Source organism: Typopeltis vanoorti, chromosome 15, assembly GCF_054136105.1.
Source record: "Typopeltis vanoorti isolate ZY-2024b chromosome 15, IOZ_Tvanoo_1.0, whole genome shotgun sequence".
Classification (NCBI taxonomy): Eukaryota; Metazoa; Arthropoda; class Arachnida; order Uropygi; family Thelyphonidae; genus Typopeltis; species Typopeltis vanoorti.
The window spans coordinates 8813452-8833545 of NC_143563.1; the positions used below are offsets into that span (position 1 = coordinate 8813452).

General features: G+C 37.5%; 1 protein-coding gene across 1 annotated transcript; it reads left to right on the plus strand.

The window, feature by feature from the left end:
• The first annotated feature begins 1239 nt into the window (after positions 1-1239).
• On the plus strand, positions 1240-17806 carry LOC150098344 (clotting factor G beta subunit-like). The gene is made up of 9 exons (XM_090405587.1): positions 1240-1283; positions 2755-2832; positions 2980-3228; positions 9977-10060; positions 13601-13701; positions 13842-13954; positions 14063-14319; positions 16436-16599; positions 17477-17806. Exons 2-9 carry the CDS (start codon positions 2757-2759, stop codon positions 17639-17641), a joined length of 1209 nt encoding a protein of 402 aa, XP_090261713.1. The 5' UTR covers positions 1240-1283; positions 2755-2756; the 3' UTR covers positions 17642-17806.
• The last annotated feature ends 2288 nt before the right edge of the window (positions 17807-20094 follow it).

Sequence of the window (20094 nt, forward strand, 5' to 3'; positions counted from 1 at the left end):
CGGAATCTTACAAAGTGAGGCAATGTGCGATGGTTTTCATACAGAAACCCTTCCACTTGCATTTGAAACTGCGGTGATGTCATTTCCAATAATTTTAGGGCTCGTAAAAACGCCTTTTCATTAGTCTAAAATTGTACCTCAAGTCATGTGAGCTTCGCTTTTTGCACTTTTAATTTTTTAGAGCAAATGAATTAATTATCGTATGATGGTACACGGCCGTGAGTCCCGTTATCCGGGATGTACGGAACGATCTCAGTTATCCCAAATTTTATCCGCGATCGGAACCGGCATAGCTGACGAATCAGGCCTCTGGCTGGGTCAGCATTTCTGACTGTAATCCGTGTGTGTTCACGGGACCCGTTTACCTGCTTCTGGGATGAAACACCCCAGATAGACTGGCGGAAAAACCCTGCTGCCCACGCCCAAGACCGGCTAACTTGGCTATGTCTGAGGAAGATCCTTAAGCTCCTCGCGTCGTGGACGGGAATCGAACCTAGGACACCCCTTCCCCAGACACGTGGTTGCGAAGCGCAAAGCCACTAGGCTAACCGCGCGGTTCAGAGCAAAATCCAAACTCTTTCCGCTAACATCAGGCTTCGTTTCTGGCTCCTCCGATAATAATCGCAAACTGAGTGATCCACTGCATCCCTCCACACGATTTTTTGGTAAAAAGATTGATAGCAATCTAAAAGAAAATAAAAATAAAAAAGCTTAGGGACGTCATGTGCAGTCAAATGCAACGTTTCGCTTTAACTTCGTGATGTGATAAATACTGTTCGGTGAGAATTCCATAATCCGAATCGAATTCCTTTTTCTCATTCTTTCGAGTGATTCCCGGGAGGAAATAAAGGCTCGCCTGAAGCTAACGAACCAAAAACAAATAAGTGGTTCCACTCAAGTGCAATTTTGTTGTCATGAAAACTGGTTAGAAAAGAGCCTCACGTGACCGCTTGATTGCTCGGAGGTGATCAGCCACAGCAGAAAATCGCCTCGTGCACAGCTTTGGCGTTTTCACTCTTCTTACACACCCAGACAAGGCCAGCTAGAGGTGTGTTTGTGTGTCTCGCTTGTTGCGTGCATCTCTTCCTTCCGTTTATTGTGGACTCGTGACAAAGAGCTATTTCACATCACATCTGATGGGAAATTCCAGGTCTCGTAACAGAAACTTCCGGTTCGCAGTGCTTTACCCTTAAAGTGCTTCTCGCACGTGTAATCAGAGTAGAACTCTCTCACGTTGCTGGGCAAGACAGAGCGAAAGAGAGAACTTTGCACACTGCTGACAGGTGAGTGAGATATGTAATGTGGTTGTGTTAATAGAATATGTTATGTTGTGTGTGTGTGTGTGTGTGTGTGTGTGTGTGTGTGTGTGTGTGTGTGTGTGTGTGTGTGTGTGTGTGTGTGTGTGTGTGTGTGTGTGTGTGTGTGTGTGTGTGTCAGGATAATGTTTCTAAAATGTTCCTCCCCTCAGTAACTGGGTCTGAAACAAGCGTGTTTTTTTAGGTCTCGAGAAATATTCAAGATGTCTTCTCTCAACTTGTCTTGTGTGGACAGTTTCTGGAAAGAAAATTCAGCATTACATTTGCAAAACACAAATATTGCTGAAAATGCACAGACAAAAGTAGATTTCTTTTTGTTTCCACCTCTTCTAGATCCAATTTTCGTGGATGGGCATTAATATTTGGGATCAAGTGTCTGCAACTGATCAAGTGCGGTCTTTGTACTCATCCTCTGCTCTATTCGTTCCTGGTTCTATGGACACTTTGTTACACCCGACCAATTCCCGCTGTTATTAAACAGTTACCTGTTGGTCAAATGGACAGTGTCCTTGCTGCAACCAACAGGCTGGAGCTCCGAATTCCTTTTTTTTTCCAGTTTATAATCAGTGAACAGTATTAGTGATTTTAAGTTAAAAAATCCATCATGATAAGTGATTATTCATGGGTCAAAGAACACCCATTTCTACTCAACGATGTGATGTATAACAACAAACTGTTGGGTGGTCAGCGAAAAGTTCGTTGAATGTTGCTGTCAGCAATCACTTAATAGAATTTCACCGAACCTTTCGGATTCAATGGACGTGATAATAATTCTTCTACTTGAATCGAATCTTTGACAATTTCTAAAATCTTCTTCCGTTATGTTTTTCCCCTGTCATTCGAAATAAAGGGACATCCATAGATCACATCTGTCATACTTAGTATTCCAAACACCTGATTTTTGAAGCGCAGTTTCTTGTGGAGAAGATACTTGGATATCTGGCACGATCAGACCAGGACATTATGAGAATGTCGCAAGAGTGTTATTTAGAGGTTTTATGAGACTGCTTCCATTTATAGAGCGATCCGGTCTTAACTTTCCCCTTCAAATTACTATGAGTACATATTCAACGGCAGAATCTTAATATCCATCGTTGGATTGTTGTCTTCCTCTACTTTATTTGCGAGCAAACATCAAACAAGCCACTCTGAGCCAACCTGCAGTTCCTTGCTCTGCTTTAGGAGAATGGAAGATGCACATAAAGGACACATTTTTCGTTATCAATCAAAAAACGAAAGCTGCTGCTTACGTTAGGCTCCATCATTAATTGATTGAAGCTAGCCATCCAAAATAAGAAAAGTCAGTTCCATTTAAAAGAATAATTCACTTCTGACATTACAAATAACAGCTTGCGTACACTATCTCAAAAGCTGTAGAAATATTTTGATTACAAAATCTTTACAGTCGCTCAAAACTCACGTTGAATTTTCTTTTTAGAGATGAACTGCACGTGGATGCTTTTACTGACGTCAACTGTAGCCACATCCTGCTTGGCAACAGTCCTTGTTCCACCCGGTATGTGACAGATTTTATTTTCAGTAATTGATTTGCACTATTTGTGTCAGAAACAACGAAACATTCCACCAATTCTGTTATTTAATTAATTTTTTTTTAAAATTTATTTGTAGAGCTAAGAGTAACAAGTTGTTCTACATCTTTCAGGTTCACGAAGCAAACTCGCATTAAGAAGTGTCCGGTCCTCTGCGAGGTTAACAGTAGAGGACGAAGATCCACAGGGACCTTGTACTACCATCAGTGGTTCGGCCGGAGAATGTAAAAAGGTCACGGAGTGTTCTGGATGGACACCGAACAGCGGAGAACCCCCTTGCAACTGGGACGGAGATATCCCTTTTGTGTGCTGTGCATCCCCTTCATCAAGTTTGATTACCGTGCCAAATTTGAGGCTCGCAGGTAAGCATTAGTCTTGCTGAAGACTTCTCAGATTATTTACAAATCTTTTTTTCGAAGAATTCTTTTGTTTAACCGGAGCTTATAACCATCGTAGGATTCTTGGCTAAGTAACTAACTCATTCTGTAAATCTTTTTCGATTATTACAATGGTGATGCCTTGTCGTGTGGCAGGTATTGCATATCATCGCATGTCAGCTGTGGGTAGCCTGAGTAGAAGGGTAGGCACTTCTGACAAGATGAAGATCAAGATAAGATAAGGAATCGTGACGTGATTGGTTGATAAGAAGATGACGTCATTGTGTGTGATGTCATGTGCTTGTAATGTTAGGAATTTCCCTGGGGCAAATGTGTCAGGGAGGTGAGTTCTTGTGTTTTGGTTCGCGTATGAAATTATGGGTCATGGTAACGATAAGGATTCGGGTTGTGATTGGTGAGGCACTCTGAACCAGATCAAGATCAAGATAAGATAAGGAATCGTGACATGGGTGTGTGTTGTTATGAGATGTAGATAAGTGATGTCATTTGTTAGTTGTAAATAAGTGACATTATTGTTTTGAATGGAAAGGGAAGATGTATTAGTGGATAAGGAATCGTGTCGTGATTGGTGGGACACTTCTGATCAGATCAAGATTAAGATAAGATAAGGAATCGTGACATGTATGTTTGTTGTTATCAGATGAAGATAAGTGACGTCATTTGTTAGTTGTAAATAAGTGACGTCATTTGTTAGTTTTAACTAAGTGACATTGTTTTGAATGGAAAGGAAGATATGCTAGTGGATAAGGCATTGTGTCGTGATTGGTGGGACACTTCTGACGAGATCAAGATCAAGATAAGATAAGGAATCGTGACGTGGATGTGTGTTATTATAGAGTTTGGAATGTTTGGAATTTCAGTGGGGCAATCGTCTGTCAGGGACATAACTTGGTGTGTTTGGTTTGCTTAAAGCATGGTGGGTGATAAAATTGGAGATAAGAATCGTGACATTATGTGTTTGGAAATTTCTGGGGAACATATGTCTCTCTGTGATGTCACATGGCGTTTTGGTTTAGCTATTGAATTGTGGGGAAATGTTTTTGAGATAAGATATCTTGGAATTTTCCCAGGGTGACACACGTTCCTCATTGTCAGCATGGTTTGTGTTTGATTGTCTATAGATGGCTGTACTAATTTTCCAATACATTTTGGGGTATTTCTTTCCTGTTAAAGGGTAGGAATTCTTAGAGTAGAGTCATGAAGGCGACCATGTTTAGGATTTTCTGAATAATTTAATTATATGATGGTGTGCCTCACACACACACATTAGACATGAAAAGTCGCTAATGTATCCATGTTGATACCCTAATATGTACCCTATGATTATGCTTATGAGAAAAATAATTCAGTATTAGAATTACACTTACCAAAACATACGAGCAGTGATTATTGAAATTACAATTATCAACTGTTATGTTTAAGTTTAAAAAAAAAATCCAATTCATTTTGGGGTATTTTCTGTCCTGTTAAAGGGTGGGAATTCTTAGTGTAGACGTGATGGCGGCTGTGTTTAGGCTTTCTGAATAATTTAATTATATGCTGGTGTCATTCAAACATACACTTTTTTTCCTCCGAAGTTTTCATTATCAGTTGGAGGTGACATCACTAAAAGATTATTGGCAAATGACAACCTCTTTTTGATTTAACGTTATCTTGTTTACTAATGTTTGGGTAATGGTGTTTTTTCTTTAGTTTACCATGAAGAGAAAAACCACACAAAATTACATTTTCTGTGGCTAGGAAACTGGAATTTATTTCAAATGAATATTAGCTCTGTAATCCAGTCGCCAATTTGTTGTACGTAGGTGAGAAATCGTGTGTTTATGTTGGGACTCTTCGTACTCATGGGAAATTATTGCTGTATTAAATTAATGCTTATATTTATTTTTTTAAAACCAATATTGACTATTAATTTTACCTACGATTACTTGTGCTCTTAACCTATTTCTGTAACTGAAATTAATTTATTTTATTTATTTTTTTCTTTACCATTAGTAATTTTAAGTAACAGATATGCGACAAACAAGGCTTTGAATTCGGCGTTGCGTTTTCTTTTAGAAATTTATTTTGCCAGCACAACAAATAAATAGTTATTTCTTATTATTTCAAATGAATATTAGCTCTGTAATATATACTTGGTTAATTTCTATGTTGCCTTTTATTTAGCTGTAATATCATTAACAAATTGTATTTACTGAATATAAGATACATAAATTAATTAAAGTGAAAAAGACAGTAATTTTTTATTTTTTTTATTCTTCTGCTTTAGCATTTGTGCTGATGTTCATAGTGTATGATTTGCCACTGGTGCTTATGTGTAATTCATGTGATTTTCTCCAAGGGACATTTCAAAACAAGTTGAACTATATGGCTATTAAATTCGTTAATGTTTTTTTAATTTTTTTTTTATTTTCTCTTCCAATCACGAGTATTATTTGACATATGCATGTTGATTCACTTGATTTTATCTGCACACTACAATACCTTTTTTCTACAGCAATCTTTTTAAGAGTTTTAGTAACGTGTTGGTTTAAAATATCTAATAGCTCTGTAAAATAACCAAATTCTAACAGTATTGTAACTTTTCAGGTGAAATCTTCTTTACTAAAATTCTGCTATTAATTTAATATGATTATTCCTTTTGCTTCCAAGAGTTGACAGTTTCTTGAAATATTTGAGAGCTTGCATGAACAAATAAGACTTTTAATTCACTGAGTCAAAAAAAAAGTCTGGTTAGTTTATGGTATGAAATTTTACAGGGAAAAAATGCTATGGTCTTACTTAGTTTGTATAACACATCAACGACACCCAATTTCTTCATTAAAATTTACACATTTTATTTGAATGAAATATTATTATTTACAAATTGTATTTACTGAATCGAACATACAGAAAATAAATAAAGTGAAAAATACAATCTATTTTTTGTTCCTTAATCTTCTTATTGTTAAATTTGCACTGTTGATCAAAGGTTCTTCCCATGCTTGTGGAATTGCCATCATGTGGTTTTTGACAATGTGACTCTCATCTGAAAGTTAATTTTCATTTGATGATCGTTGGGAATTTATTACTGTAGTAAAATTAAGGGTTGTATATTTATATCTTTGAAACCAATACATATACGTCTGAGAATTATTAAAAGCACAGAATCTTTCATTATGTTTCCAAAAGCATTTAAAAGAATACGTTATGTTTTCACGTTTTGGGCATCCAATTTCATTTAAATCAAGACCAGGCCTCCCTATTAACTTCGTTAATGTTTTTGATTTTTCTCTTCCTTTGGCAAGTAATATATGATATTTGCATGTTGATTCTATCATCAAATTTCTTAGTTTGTCCAGAGATAGTGAACCAATTTCGTACTTCACCTGATGGCTATATTTTATTAACCAAGAATTCTGTTTTTTAACTCTTTCAGGTAATTCTTTCCAACTACAAGGTGATTTTGTCAATGCATATCTTACAATAATTCCATCAGAAATACAAATTTATTTAGTAAATAAATTTGAAGTCTTATTGAAAAGAAATTGACAATCAATTATAGCAGTGACAACCGAAAATTCATATCTTTCACCCACTATAGATTTTGCACATTCGTTTTCCTTCATTCTTCTTCTTCATAGATTACTTCATATGGCACCACAAATAAATAGTTATTTATTATTATTATTATTTCATTGATTATTTGCTCTAACCTTATATTTTATGTTAACTTTCTGTTACAAAATTCTAAACAATTAGAACTTTTCACAAAGAAACTTTCAAAGAATTTGTGGCTCATCTCCGTTATTTTTACATTACCAAACACAAAACACCACAACACAAAACCCTAGCAGCAGTGGATGAACGATTACCTTAAGTCCAAAGTCACTTGACTCTATGGCTTTCTCTTATGGTACTGTTTACCCATACTATATGACCTACCCTAAATGTTCCTTCAAAAATGAACCTTTTGTGGAGATGACTCAACAACATGTTTTCATATACTGTTGGTGTGTTTTTATCTTACTTTGTGTAGGGAAAGGTACAATTTGTATATGTGTTATCTGGAGAGTACAAACATTTTGTATACCAAAAACTTTAAGAGTTTTTAAGAATAAATCAATTTTTTCTATACCAAACTTTAAGAGTCACGTTTTGGGTTTATTATTTGCTATATCTCTGTAAAACAACCAAATTCTAACAGTTCGGATTTTTGATTATGTGAACGAATTGTTTTCAGATAACTCAAACAATCTGAATAGGTAACATCAGACAATTTCCAAAATAATCAATACATGGATATCAGTTTTCAACATCCCCCACCGGTTCCTGGTATTAATTTCACAGTTGTAATTTTTTTAAAATAATTAAACAGAATTGCATTAAGGTATAAAGTTGTGGATTTAAATATCAAGTTCTAATCAGAATAACAGTAAAAAACTCACTGTGCAAAAACACAACAACAAAAGCACACATATTTGTTCATCTAAGTTTACAAATGCATATTTTATTTTGCTGAAATACTATTTACAAGTACATTCACTGAGAAAAATTTGAAACATGTAATTACCTAAAAGTACTTCACAATATTCTCTCTTAACATTTTCTAAAGAGTTCAGTAAATAAAATTTTTGTTACTCACTGTTTCTTGGTTACATTACATCAAAACAGCTGGACATACAAAAGAGATTTTTAAACAGATACCATGGTAACCACACTTCCATACATTTGATATTGTGTCAGTCTGGAAATGACCATGCCTCCATAAACATTCTGTGTATTCTTTTGTCACCAAATATACACAAACTGTTTTTGTAAAATGTTAGTAAAAGTTCCAAAATAAAGAATCTTTATCAAATTGGAGGAAATCTTGAAAGTCTAATTTTACTATTGACAAATTTAAATGATTAGCGATAATTTTCCCCATGATACAAATAGCTGGTAATTCAGTTTCCAAAAATAGTAAATGATTGTCAATGCCGTACATTTTTGGTGAAAATCTCTCAGCTTCTTCACAACTAATAGAAAAAACCTTACTTCCATCAGCTTCTGTATCATCAAGTATTAGTTTCCCATCTTGGCATTTCAGAATATAACAATGACCGAGGTCCATTTCATAGTCAACTCTTCTTTGCAAGTAGCCGAGGATATTAGACCACTTCCTGCATAACTTTTCCCAAGTGGTCCTGGATAAATACATCACAATGTATGTGTCTTCTAAAATAATAATCGGTTTCCATCCTTTTAGAGCTATGTGAAGAGTTTTGTCTCGTGCTATTTTCCCAAAGAAAGAAAATTTCAATGATTTTTGTGGCTCACCCATTATTCTACTTTACTTTCCTGGATACAAAACACCACAACACAATATGATAGCTGCCGTAACTGCAGAGACACTTGACTCATTTGTTTTTCCATATTGTACTGTTTACCTGACCTTTAACCCTGACCATTCCTTCCAAAATGAAACTTTTGGACAGATGATTCATGGACATGTTTCTGCATGCTGTTGGATATGATGTTGATGTGAGATTATCTTACTTTGAGACATCATAGGGCAAATCTTATATTTGTGGTTCGAAGGGTATTCTATATTATTTGTCCTTATTATGTTAAGTATTTTATTCTAAAAAAAGTGTTTTTGATGTTAGACCATGTGACTATATCTCTCACTCATATGTCCAAAATTGTTGGGATGGGAAAAAAATAGCATTAGGTGGTGGAAGTGAAAAGGTCGTCAAGAGGGTGACAGAGTCTTCCCTGCAATGCTCACTGACCCCACCCCCTAAACCCATCATCCCCCTATTCTCCACACTGTCCTCCATAAGATATCTTCTCAGGCTAGTGGAGATGAGGGAGCTCATCATTTGCAGATATCTTTTAGTGATGTCACCTCCAACTGATACTGATAACTTTGGAGGAAAAATATAACATTAGGTGGTGAAAAGGTTGTCAAGAGGGTGACAGAGTCTTCCCTGCAATGCTCCCCGACCCCACCCCCTAAAACCATCATCCTCCTATTCTCCACACTGTCCTCCATAAGATGTCTGCCCAGGCTAGTGGAGATGAGGGAGCTCATCATTTGCGGATATCTTTTAGTGATGATACTGATAACTTTGGCGGAAAAAAATAGCATTAGGTAGTGGAAGTGAAAGGGTAGTCAAAAGGGTGACAGAAAGACTTCCCTGCAATACTCCCCTCACCCCCTCTCCTCCAGAAGATGTCTGCTCAGGCTAGTGTAGATGAGCGAGCTCCTCATTTGCAGATATCTTTTAGTGATGTCACCTCCAACTGATACTGATAACTTTTGGAGGAAAAAAAAAATATAAAAACGGTTTTTTATTTTTTTGATCTTGATTTTGTCAGAAGTGCCTACCCTTCTACTAGCCTACATTTTCCAGTTGGGAATCATTTGACCAGTGTTTTGCTCCATAAAAAATTCATTTCAGATGTATCGGTTTTTTTCTCATTAGATATTATTTAGTATGACATCTAACGTCGTGTATGTTGGTAATTCCTCTCTGTTTATTTTAAGGCAAATATTTTAATTTTGTGGAAGCATAGATGTACATGAGATTTCTATCATGGGTATCAAATGTAAGTGCCTCGTTGTGTGTGTGTGTGTGTGTGTGTGTGTGCACGTTCGAAAGAGAGAGATAGATAGATAAAGAGAGAGAGAGAGAGAGAGAGAAAGCCTCTCTTTTGATTATTGGTTATATGCTCTTTTTTGTAGATTGTGGAATTCGGCCATTTAGAACCGTTGATGGTTCCGGACCATCGCTGTTGGAACCAACTCTGGTAAGAGTGAAGCGTACCGGTGAGTAGACCTGGATTACCAATTTTGTTATGTGTATGTTATTTATTATTTATTATTTGTTATTTGTTATTTATTATATTAATACTACAAGAATACATACAGCTCCTGTAGAGCTGTATGTATTCTTGTAGTATTGTAGGATTTCAGAAATGATTTTACTTGGATCTTCTGAGATGCTGCCATCTTCAAGTTGATTAGCAGAGATGCAGTTTGCTGCTGGTGTTTTGTTTTTTCCCCAAAGTGAAAAAATATTTTTGTGGGTGTATCTGAAAAAATTATTTGTGTGCTGCGATCTAATTAGGGAAACTTTTGTGGATACTTCTAAGTGTCTTTTCATGGCTTGGAGAGCTGAATTATATTCAGCGCTTTCTTTGGGAGATACTGGAGTTGTTCTTCGAGTTGTCGTGCTAATGTTGCTCTGTTGATTTTTCTGGTGACTACAAATCTGTATAAAGGATTTTATTCGTGATTTTTGGTGGGACCACCATGTTTTCATTGGTTCTGTATTTCCTTTCGAGTGAGTGAAGTTATTTATTACAGCCTGAGTGTTTATTATCTGAATCTTTCAGGAGGGTATTGTTGAAGATCCAGTAGGCACTTCCTTATTTCAATGCTTCCAAAGATAAAGCAATGATCTCAGATGTAGGAAGAAACGTGTGAGATGTTTCTAACTAGAGGAACGTGTGTTTGAAAATGTAGCATCTGTCCAGTCGTGCTTGGTAGAGTGGCCTATTAGTTGCTGTGATTGCTGACCCCCATGTATAGGACTTCTTATCTGGATATGGATGCCGAAAGACGTCAATGAGTTCATTATCGTTTACCAGTGTTAGGAGTTTGTTGATTAATGAGCTACAATGTTCAGCACATTGAAGTCTGTCTTTTTCTTGGTCGAAAATGCAATTGAAGTCTCCAGCTGTTATGATATGTTCTTGGTCAACACTGGAAAGATGGCTTTTAATGAAGTCCAAGATTTGTGATGCCAGAGCATCCTGCTCTGGTATGTAGATATTGATCACATGCAGGGTATTGTTTCGGTGCTTTTATGTGAACACACAAGGCACATTCTGGTATATCTACAATCCTTTCAGTTTGTAGGGAGATTGATGATGTACACCTAAGCTAACCCCTGCTCCACGGTGTTGTTCGATTGCAGAGTGATGTAGGTCACAAGGCCACTCAGTACATTTTCGAGATAAATTGATTGGATGAGGAGTTGATATTTGTTTCTTGCAGAAGTATTAGGTCTAGATGGTATTTCTGTACCTGATCAATATTCTACTGTGTAAAGCAGAGGCACATTCCCTTGCATTGAAAGAAAAAAGACTCAACGACGTTATGTTTATGAAAATTTGATTATGAGTTGAATCTAATATTGATCCTGGTATTGTTTGCAGCCCATTAATCAGGTAGTAGATTCGTTTGCTCCCGTTAACCTCTGCTCTGCACTTTTCGCATTTCAGTTTCGAGTGTAGATCCTAAAGCTGTGATATTAGTTCGGGGATTCTTGTGGTGTATTTGAGGGCTATGGTTAATTTGTGAGGGGACCCTCGCACCTTTTGTTTGAAGGATGACAACTTCTTATGGTTGCATGACCCTCATTGTGGGAAAGTTCTCCCTCAGCTTCTTCATCTTCTAAGTCGTCATGTGGGAGTTCAGTTTCCTCATCATCTGGGAGCTCTGTTTCTCCTTGGGTGGCTGCAAGTGATGAAAGGCCATTTTGAGCACTTTCTTCTATCAAACGAGATTCTGAATTAGTGGGAAGTTGGATTGGTAATTTTGGTTATTGTGCTCGGCATTGCTTATAATTAGTTCATCTTCATCATCTCTGTTAGGAGGGCTCGTATTTTCATGCTGTTTGGTAAGTGTTGCATGCTGTGAGACTTCGTTATCAGAGTTTTCGATCTCATTACTCGTCAGGCATTCAAGAGCGACGTGAGCCTTGTCTTTTAAAGTTCGGGTACTGGAAAACTGGTTTGTTATTCTGGACTGGGATATTTCTTGAGGAATCGTTGAAAAATATAGGGACAGTATTTCCTAATGTGACCCTCCTCATGACAGAAGAAGCACTGTGATGAGCAAGATAAGTAGAAAGTGTAGGTGATTCTATTCATGTCCGGGTTGATTAACTTTGGCAAGTTGTGTAGTGCATCATTGTTTGGAAAGTGCATTGATGCGTATTTTCGAGAGCCTTTGAATGGGCAAATTCGGGCTTTTTCTCGTGGCTGCGGATAGATGGTATAGATTTCTTTATCTTGTTCCAAAGGAAAGCCGAAATAATTTAATCAGTAATTGAGTGCATTAGACTAGTCTTGAAAGAGTCTTTGTAGCTCACTCCACATACGCGATACCCCTTCGACTAAGAAATCTCACTTTTGAATTCTGTTTAGGACGCGAGGTAGTTTTATAAAGGCTTTTTTTAAACGTACTTAATCCGGAATTGTAACGCATTGCTATGGAAGGGCTTTGATGGACTCAGAGAACCATGGAGTAATCGCCCACTCGCATACCTTTAATTAGTTTGATACGAAGTCCTGTTTCAAATAAAAGAAAGACACTTGGTGTCAGTTAATTCTCAAGTGGATTCGTGGCCATCAAAGGCCACGAGCCTCAGATGTTACTGAGAGAATGCAGGTCGAGGAAGATGTTTCTTGCAATAAGGAGGAGATCAGTAAGATTTGCAGGTTATTTAAAGGAGCGAAAGCAGGACTTTGCTTTCTGTTTGATGAAGAATAAAGATGGCACGGAAATTTCTTGAGGAACTTCAAGAACCTCAAGGATGATTGATTGTTAGAATGTTATCGAATGATTCCGTTTTTTTATCCAGAAAAGGCAGACCAAGAAATTATGCCCTTGACGCTGAAATGCGATGGCAAAGACGCCATATTTCGTATCCCCATATTATTATCCCATTTCATACTACATTATGAAATCTCCTTTCAGGAACAAAATGTCACAGTTGGTGCAATTCCTAACAGTTTAATTGCTGGCGTTTGGTCTTCACTTCATGATGATATTGTTCATATTGTTGGTTATATAGTTAAAAATATGAGTTGAAGCCTTAACATCTCGGGTTACGAAATACACTCTGATATCGATTCAAATTCACCCAACATGGTTAGTTGTTATACAAATCAGTTGAAGTCTCAAGGCGATGCTACTTTATTTAAGCTCATCAGAGAATTCCCTGATCAATTGCTGCCTTTTTTACCGTTTGGATGGTTTCACTCAAGTCAAAAGAAGACGCGAAATATTTCTTCAGAAGAGAGATGTGGTGGGTGGAAAAGAACCCTCTCCTCATTCCTGGCCTTGGATGGTACGTGTTTGTATGTAGAATTTACATTCCCAGCTCAGCTGAGTGGAATGTGGAGAGTGAAATGGACCCTATTTTTACCATTCAGTACGATCACGGCCGAAGAACGATGGGAATGTATTTTAATCGTTTTAATTAAGAACAATAAAAATCTTCTTTCATAAGTTTAGTGATATTTGGGTAACATAAGAAGTCGAACATTTACTGCAATTGTAATGAATTTATTGCAGATGCAAACCTTGCGATATCAATTCCCCCTAAAGACGACAGAGACTTCTGGGTGGCAGTTGTAGGCGGCAGAGAATCAGAACCTTATTCTTGGCCATGGATGGTACGTATGTTTAATCACAAAATCACTAAATTTCGCTCTCTGCTTAGCTACTTCATTAAAATCAACTTTTGAGAATTTCTTCACACCATACTTTTCGTCCATTAAGGAATCACTAAAATTTCTCTGCGTTTATTTTTCAGGCAGCCCTCATGAGAGTGCGAGACACCGGATATCGCTTCCTGTGTGGGGCGACACTCATCAGTCCCAACTACGTTCTCACAGCTGCGCACTGCTTTCCTAGTAGCGCCACTCAGTGAGTATTCTTCATTTCCTTCTTGTTACGTTTTTTATTCAGAACAAAACAAAACTGAACGAAGAATTCGAATCCTCTCCTCAATGTTCCTGCTTCTCTACTGTCTAGGAATCCTTCGAGCTTCGTGGTCCGTTTAGGAGCCCACACAGGCGATGAGGGTACCAACTACGTCATTCAGAGTATAAAGATACATGAAAGGTACACCACCAGGCAGAACTACTTCGATATTGCCGTGATCCGTCTCACAGAAAGCGTTCCCTATTCGGAGAGGATGAGACACGTTTGTCTGCCGACCCCAGAAATGTCTACAAGAAATATTGATGGCCGCTCTGTCACAGTTACTGGCTGGGGAGACACTTCTTTCGGTAAGCAGAAAAGCTGAATTAAATTATTATGTTTTAAGTAATGTGTGCTTCGGCCTTAGATGGCGCTAATGGAAATTCAATGCGAAAATACTTTACATTAGTGCAGTTTGCCTTTTCCAAAGTATCCTCTATTAGATTTTCCCCAGATATCTTTCTATTTTGCTGTCAAATTACACTTTAGTATTACTGTAACAATTATGGTTATAATTTTTTATCCACATCGGCTGCTGCGCCATTTGTAAAATTTGCCTTCATGATTTATGTCTCTATTTTAATTTTTCCTTCGTTATTGTATATACATATATACTACATAGAGCTAATTGATTGATTGATCTCATCCATCCCTTTAGGATGGGTAGAGTCCCTTAATGAGGGATTCAGGACGAAATTAATGCAGCCGGTTCGTCACTCCTTGCTGCATCCTCTAAGGGTAGTGTTGATGACTGCAATCTGTGTGTTTTTCAGCAGGCAAACTGGTCCACTGGACCAGTTTGCCTGCTGAAAAACCCAAGATAAATTGGCGGAACAAACCCTGCTGTCCACGTCCAAGACCGGCTAACTTGGTTATGACTGAGGATGATCCTTAAGTTCCTGGCCTCGCCGACGGGAATCGAACCCATTCCTTCTCCAGGCATATGGTTGCGAAGTGCAACGCCATTAAGCTAACCGCGCGGACATATGGAGCTAATGCCTTTCCTTTAAGTTTTTACTTCGACTACGTCGGATTTATGTTCCTCCCCCCCCCGTTTTCTGCCTTGCCTTAGTCCTAAATTGCAATTATGACCGGCTCTAATGTCAGTTGCCTCCAGGCAGTACCTTCTGCGACTTATTCAGTCCCTTAAGCTCTTCCTCCTCGCAAATTTATTTGTTTTTCGACTATGTCAGCTAGACTGAATTTCGAAGAGTGAAGGATTGAAGTCTTGGAATATCGGCAGTGCAAGGGCTTGCTGATACTATAACAGAAACTTTTATTCATTCTGCTTAATACTTAAGCTAGTCGTGGCAATATTCTATCAGCACAGAGGTTCGTGATTATTTTCGAGATGGTGCATTGGTAAGACTCAGATCAGCGTGTTGTTTAACAGGTCACATATTTTAACCAAAAATGTAAGTACATGTTCGACAAGTAATTAGTTATTATTATTACATGTCACCTCCAGGTAGTCCAAAGATTCGTCGAAGGAGGGCACCTACTCTACAGCTCATTCTAACCGCAACTACTCCAATGCCATCTACCGCCTACCACCATTACCAGAATTTTTGCAGACAATCATAAGCATCCATGCCCACAGCGTTATTTGAACCAGCAGCCGGAGAGCAGATACATTAACCACTCGGCCAACCAAGCCAGCTATCCTCCTTAGCTTACCTAAATCGTGATTGTCACGCTCTATTAAAATCATACATTGCAATACCATACATTACTTTTCTATACTTATATATACCTTTGTCTCCATTAGGATGCTTCTTGTTTTTCACTTGAACGTCGTGGCTATTCATTCATCTTTAGTGACGCTAGAACGATATCTTTCCTTTTCTTTTCCTCTGTAGTCGATGATTGGTTGCTTTTCTTACTAGTAAATTCCTGGGGAGACGAACTTCACTCTCGAGACCCTTCCATCGGTTCCCGGCAGCAGGTGCTGGTGGTCGCGGAAAAACACGGTAACTTTCTGAACTTCTCGGAACACTCGGCAGCTCCGGTGAATCCTAGTGAACGAGTGAACAATATTGGACGAGTGATCGCCTATCCTCAGGCTTTCTGACGTCACTTTTGCGCCCTTTTTTCGAGGTTTTTGTTCTTGATGTTTTTTCAACTTTCGCAAGTCTCTGCGATCTTTTCCTTCAGGCGTTTCTTGTGTTCACCACTAATCTGGACAACTTGTCTGCTGACTCATCTCAAAGAATAATCCTTCTTTGTTTTGAACATAATAGTTTTTATAGATAACATTGAATCATACATATTATACAAGACAATTTATTTTTCATCACTTTATATTATAATTTATGTAATATTCTGATTTGAGGCCCTCGTAAAATCGAACTCGGTAAGTTATGGAATTACTTATAGCGAGAGATTTTACGTTATGACACTTCTGACTACTTGATCTCTTTTCAGGTGGCGCTCGCAGCGATGTTCTTCAGGAAGCCAACTTTCCCGTGGTTCCCAACAGAGAGTGCAACACCTCCTACAGTGGGTTATCGCTGGCTTCGTTTCCTCGAGGGATAACCGATGACCTCCTCTGTGCAGGACTGTCGGAAGGAGGAAGGGATGCTTGCCAGGTAAAGTACGGACGGGAACTGTTTTCGTTCGCTTTGTCTCATAGTTTTAAGGTTGATGAAAGAACTGAATTCCGTCAATTCACTTTTTGCAAGCCACCATGGTTTGAGAAGTTCAATCTTTACTCACAAGCGCATAAAAATAAATAAACAACAACAACAAAAATCTGCTAATGCCTTTTATCCCTATCTAACTTTTGAAGAACGAGAAGCCATTCTCTACTGTTAGCCATCACAGATAGCTGGTTCAAGGCTACCAATGATTTTGGGATCTTGAGAGAAAAGTACAGCAGAAGACCAGTAGGTGTGATTTACAGAGAGAAAACAGAGGTCATAGGCTTCATTTGATTTGTTTATAGGTTTTTTGTCAGTGGGATGATCGATATGAAAAAAACTTAGAACCGCTACTGAAAAGTTTTAACAGGAGAAAACATTAACCGCATTCTCCTTAAAGAATTAAGAAAACAAGTCACAGTTTAACTGTTTCTAAAACAGCTAAAACGTATAACTTGTAAATGAATTTATTTCTTTATTTGGAATTAAGAAATAAATCTTGTAAACACAACATTTTATTACCCATTATATTTTAGGGCTCCCTCCCAACCTGCCTTATAAATTACGAAAATTGAAAGCATTTTATTTGTTTTAAAAATTGTAAAGGAGTGTCAGTCTATTTTATGATCTAAGTAATCATATTTTCCCCTAAAACAGTCCAACCGGATTCAGAGACAGTATCCCACATTCACGTACATATCACGTGAACGCCAAATCCAGATTACAAAGTAAAAGCTCAACATGGTCTTCTTATGTAATATTTTATTTCCTTCTGAATTTAGTTTCATCACTGCTTTAATTGAGTACGTTTTTGTGTCCTTTGCAGGGAGATTCCGGCGGTCCTTTGCTGATGTTTGAAGATGGTGGTTGGACTCTGGTCGGCATCGTTTCCTTTGGATTCAGATGTGCCGAGCCTGGATTCCCTGGAGTGTACACTAGAGTATCGGAATTTCTCCTATGGATTGATGAAAATACCACCGGCTTACGATAAACATACCCTTGGAACTGGATGCAGGGAAGAAGAAGATTTCAAAAAGAAAATGTAGAACTTCAGATTTCAGCGTTCCTATTTTCAGCTTGCCCTGATGAATCCAATTAACTTATTAACATCTTCAAGTGTAATAACTCAAAAAAAATGAATTATTTTACTTATTGACAGTCATTTCTGGTTTACTTCTCGTTGTTTTCTTTTGCCTGACTAATCACCAACAAATTCTGAGGTTTCTCCGTCATTTTCTTCACCCACAATTGCATCTCTGCACAGTGTACAACATTCCAACAACATACGGATCCTTTTGGACTATATCTAACTACATTAAATAGCAGATGTTAGACGTACTGCTTTTTATCTGAACAGTTTCAGCTACTTGTACACGAAACCCAACAAATAAATATTCTCAACAACAGGCCATGATTATTAACTGTATTTAACGTAACGTAGGGTAGCCGAATAGGCATTGCGGAGTTTGAGTTCAGAGATTGTGGATTGCGAACACTCAACAGTTTTCAGCAGCCTCCTGAGCTCAGTCATTAAGAGAACTGCTTTTTGGTTGGAAAGATCCAGGTGCGGATTCCATCGATGACTCGAAGTATTTATAAGTATTTTTGAAGAGAACACGAGTCTTGAAAATGTGTAAAAGTAGCTAAACAAAGCAATGAAAGACTTTGATAAAAAATATAAAATATAATTAATAGAAATATCGCAAAATGTTCTAGAGGATATTGAAAGCTTATTAATGGAAGGGAGAGTACTTAAAAAGAAATTAAAAATGATAATGGTGACATGAAAACTGAAGATAAGTATATCTTAGATGTCTGGAGTCATTTATTTAAAAGACTTAAATGAAAAAGCAATGACAAAACAATAGTAGAAAATTTTCAAGACTAATGCAAAAAGAAGTACATATCAATACTTGGGATAAAAAAGCCCGCAAAAAGTTGAAATATGGAAAAGCAGATGGAGTAAATGATATTATTATTATTATTATTAATATTATTAATAATAGTATCTTAATAATAATTATAATAGTATCATAGCATTGTAAACGAAGCAATAGTGAACGATGAAATCAGAAAAACAGACTGGATGCAGATAGCATCTTTAGACTCTGCTGAAACCGTATATAATAATCTTAAACTTGCATTTAACAAAATATACAACAAAGCATTAACAAAAATAAAAATACGCCCCCAAACGAAACAAAATCCATGGATAACAGACAATATACTAACAGACATACAAAGAAAAGATGCCCTATGGAAACAACTTAAGAAGTCACCGAACAATGTCACTTTAAAAGCTGAATACAAAAGAAAACGGAATCTCCTAACAATCCAGATTCAAACGGCAAAAAGAAACTATTACAGCAACAAATTAACAACAGCACAGAATGACATAAAGGAAACCTGGCACCTGATTAATGAAATGCTGGACAATATACACAGAACCACTGCCACAGAAACAATAAAACACAGCTTTGCCTGCGACCCCAAATCCCTTAAACAGTTGGCAAACAACTTTAATCAGCACTTCGTGAACTCTGTCCAAAAGCTACAAGAAACAACCTTTCCTCACACATACGAACATTCTCCACTAGGTCCACGAGCGACCCAGTCGATGTGGTTTCCCACAGTAACAAAAGAAGAACTATCACTGGCAATTCAACAAATTAATCCTAACAAAGGACCGGGGATAGACGGAATCAGACCAAAAGACATCAAGAAACACTCAACCGACCTACTTCCAGTTATACAAAAACTGTTAAATAAAATCTTCGAAACGGGACACATACCTGAAACACTGAAGACTGCACTAATCACACCCATACACAAACAGGGAAAAAGAAACATAATAAGTAATTACAGAGCTATCGCCACGCTGCCTGTAATCAACCAAATCATGGAGGGCATTGTACATCAGAAAATCTCCACATACGTTGAAAAATTTCAAATCATACCCAAAACACAATATGGCTTTCAAAAAAATAAAGGAACAGCAACACTCCTGGAAGACTTCACAGATCTAATAAACGCAGCATTGGATAAAAACAGAATAACATTAGTGGTATTCATTGACCTAACAAAAGCATTTGACACACTAACACATAAAACCTTGTTAACGAAACTTGCCCATATCGGAATTGGAGGTCGTCTACTCCAGTGGTTTAAAGCATACACGAAAAACAGAAAGCACATCACACGTATAGGATCAGCACACAGCAAAGAGGTGCATGTAACCTGTGGAGTACCGCAAGGAGCTGTCCTATCTCCCATTCTATTTAACATATACACACACGACATAAGCCAACTCCCCCTAAAAAGTAAAATCTTCCAGTATGCAGACGACACGGCCATAGTATCCATTCACAACAATGCAAATATCGCTTACACAAATATGCAACACGACATCAATCAAATCACTAACTGGTTAACCGAAAACGGCAT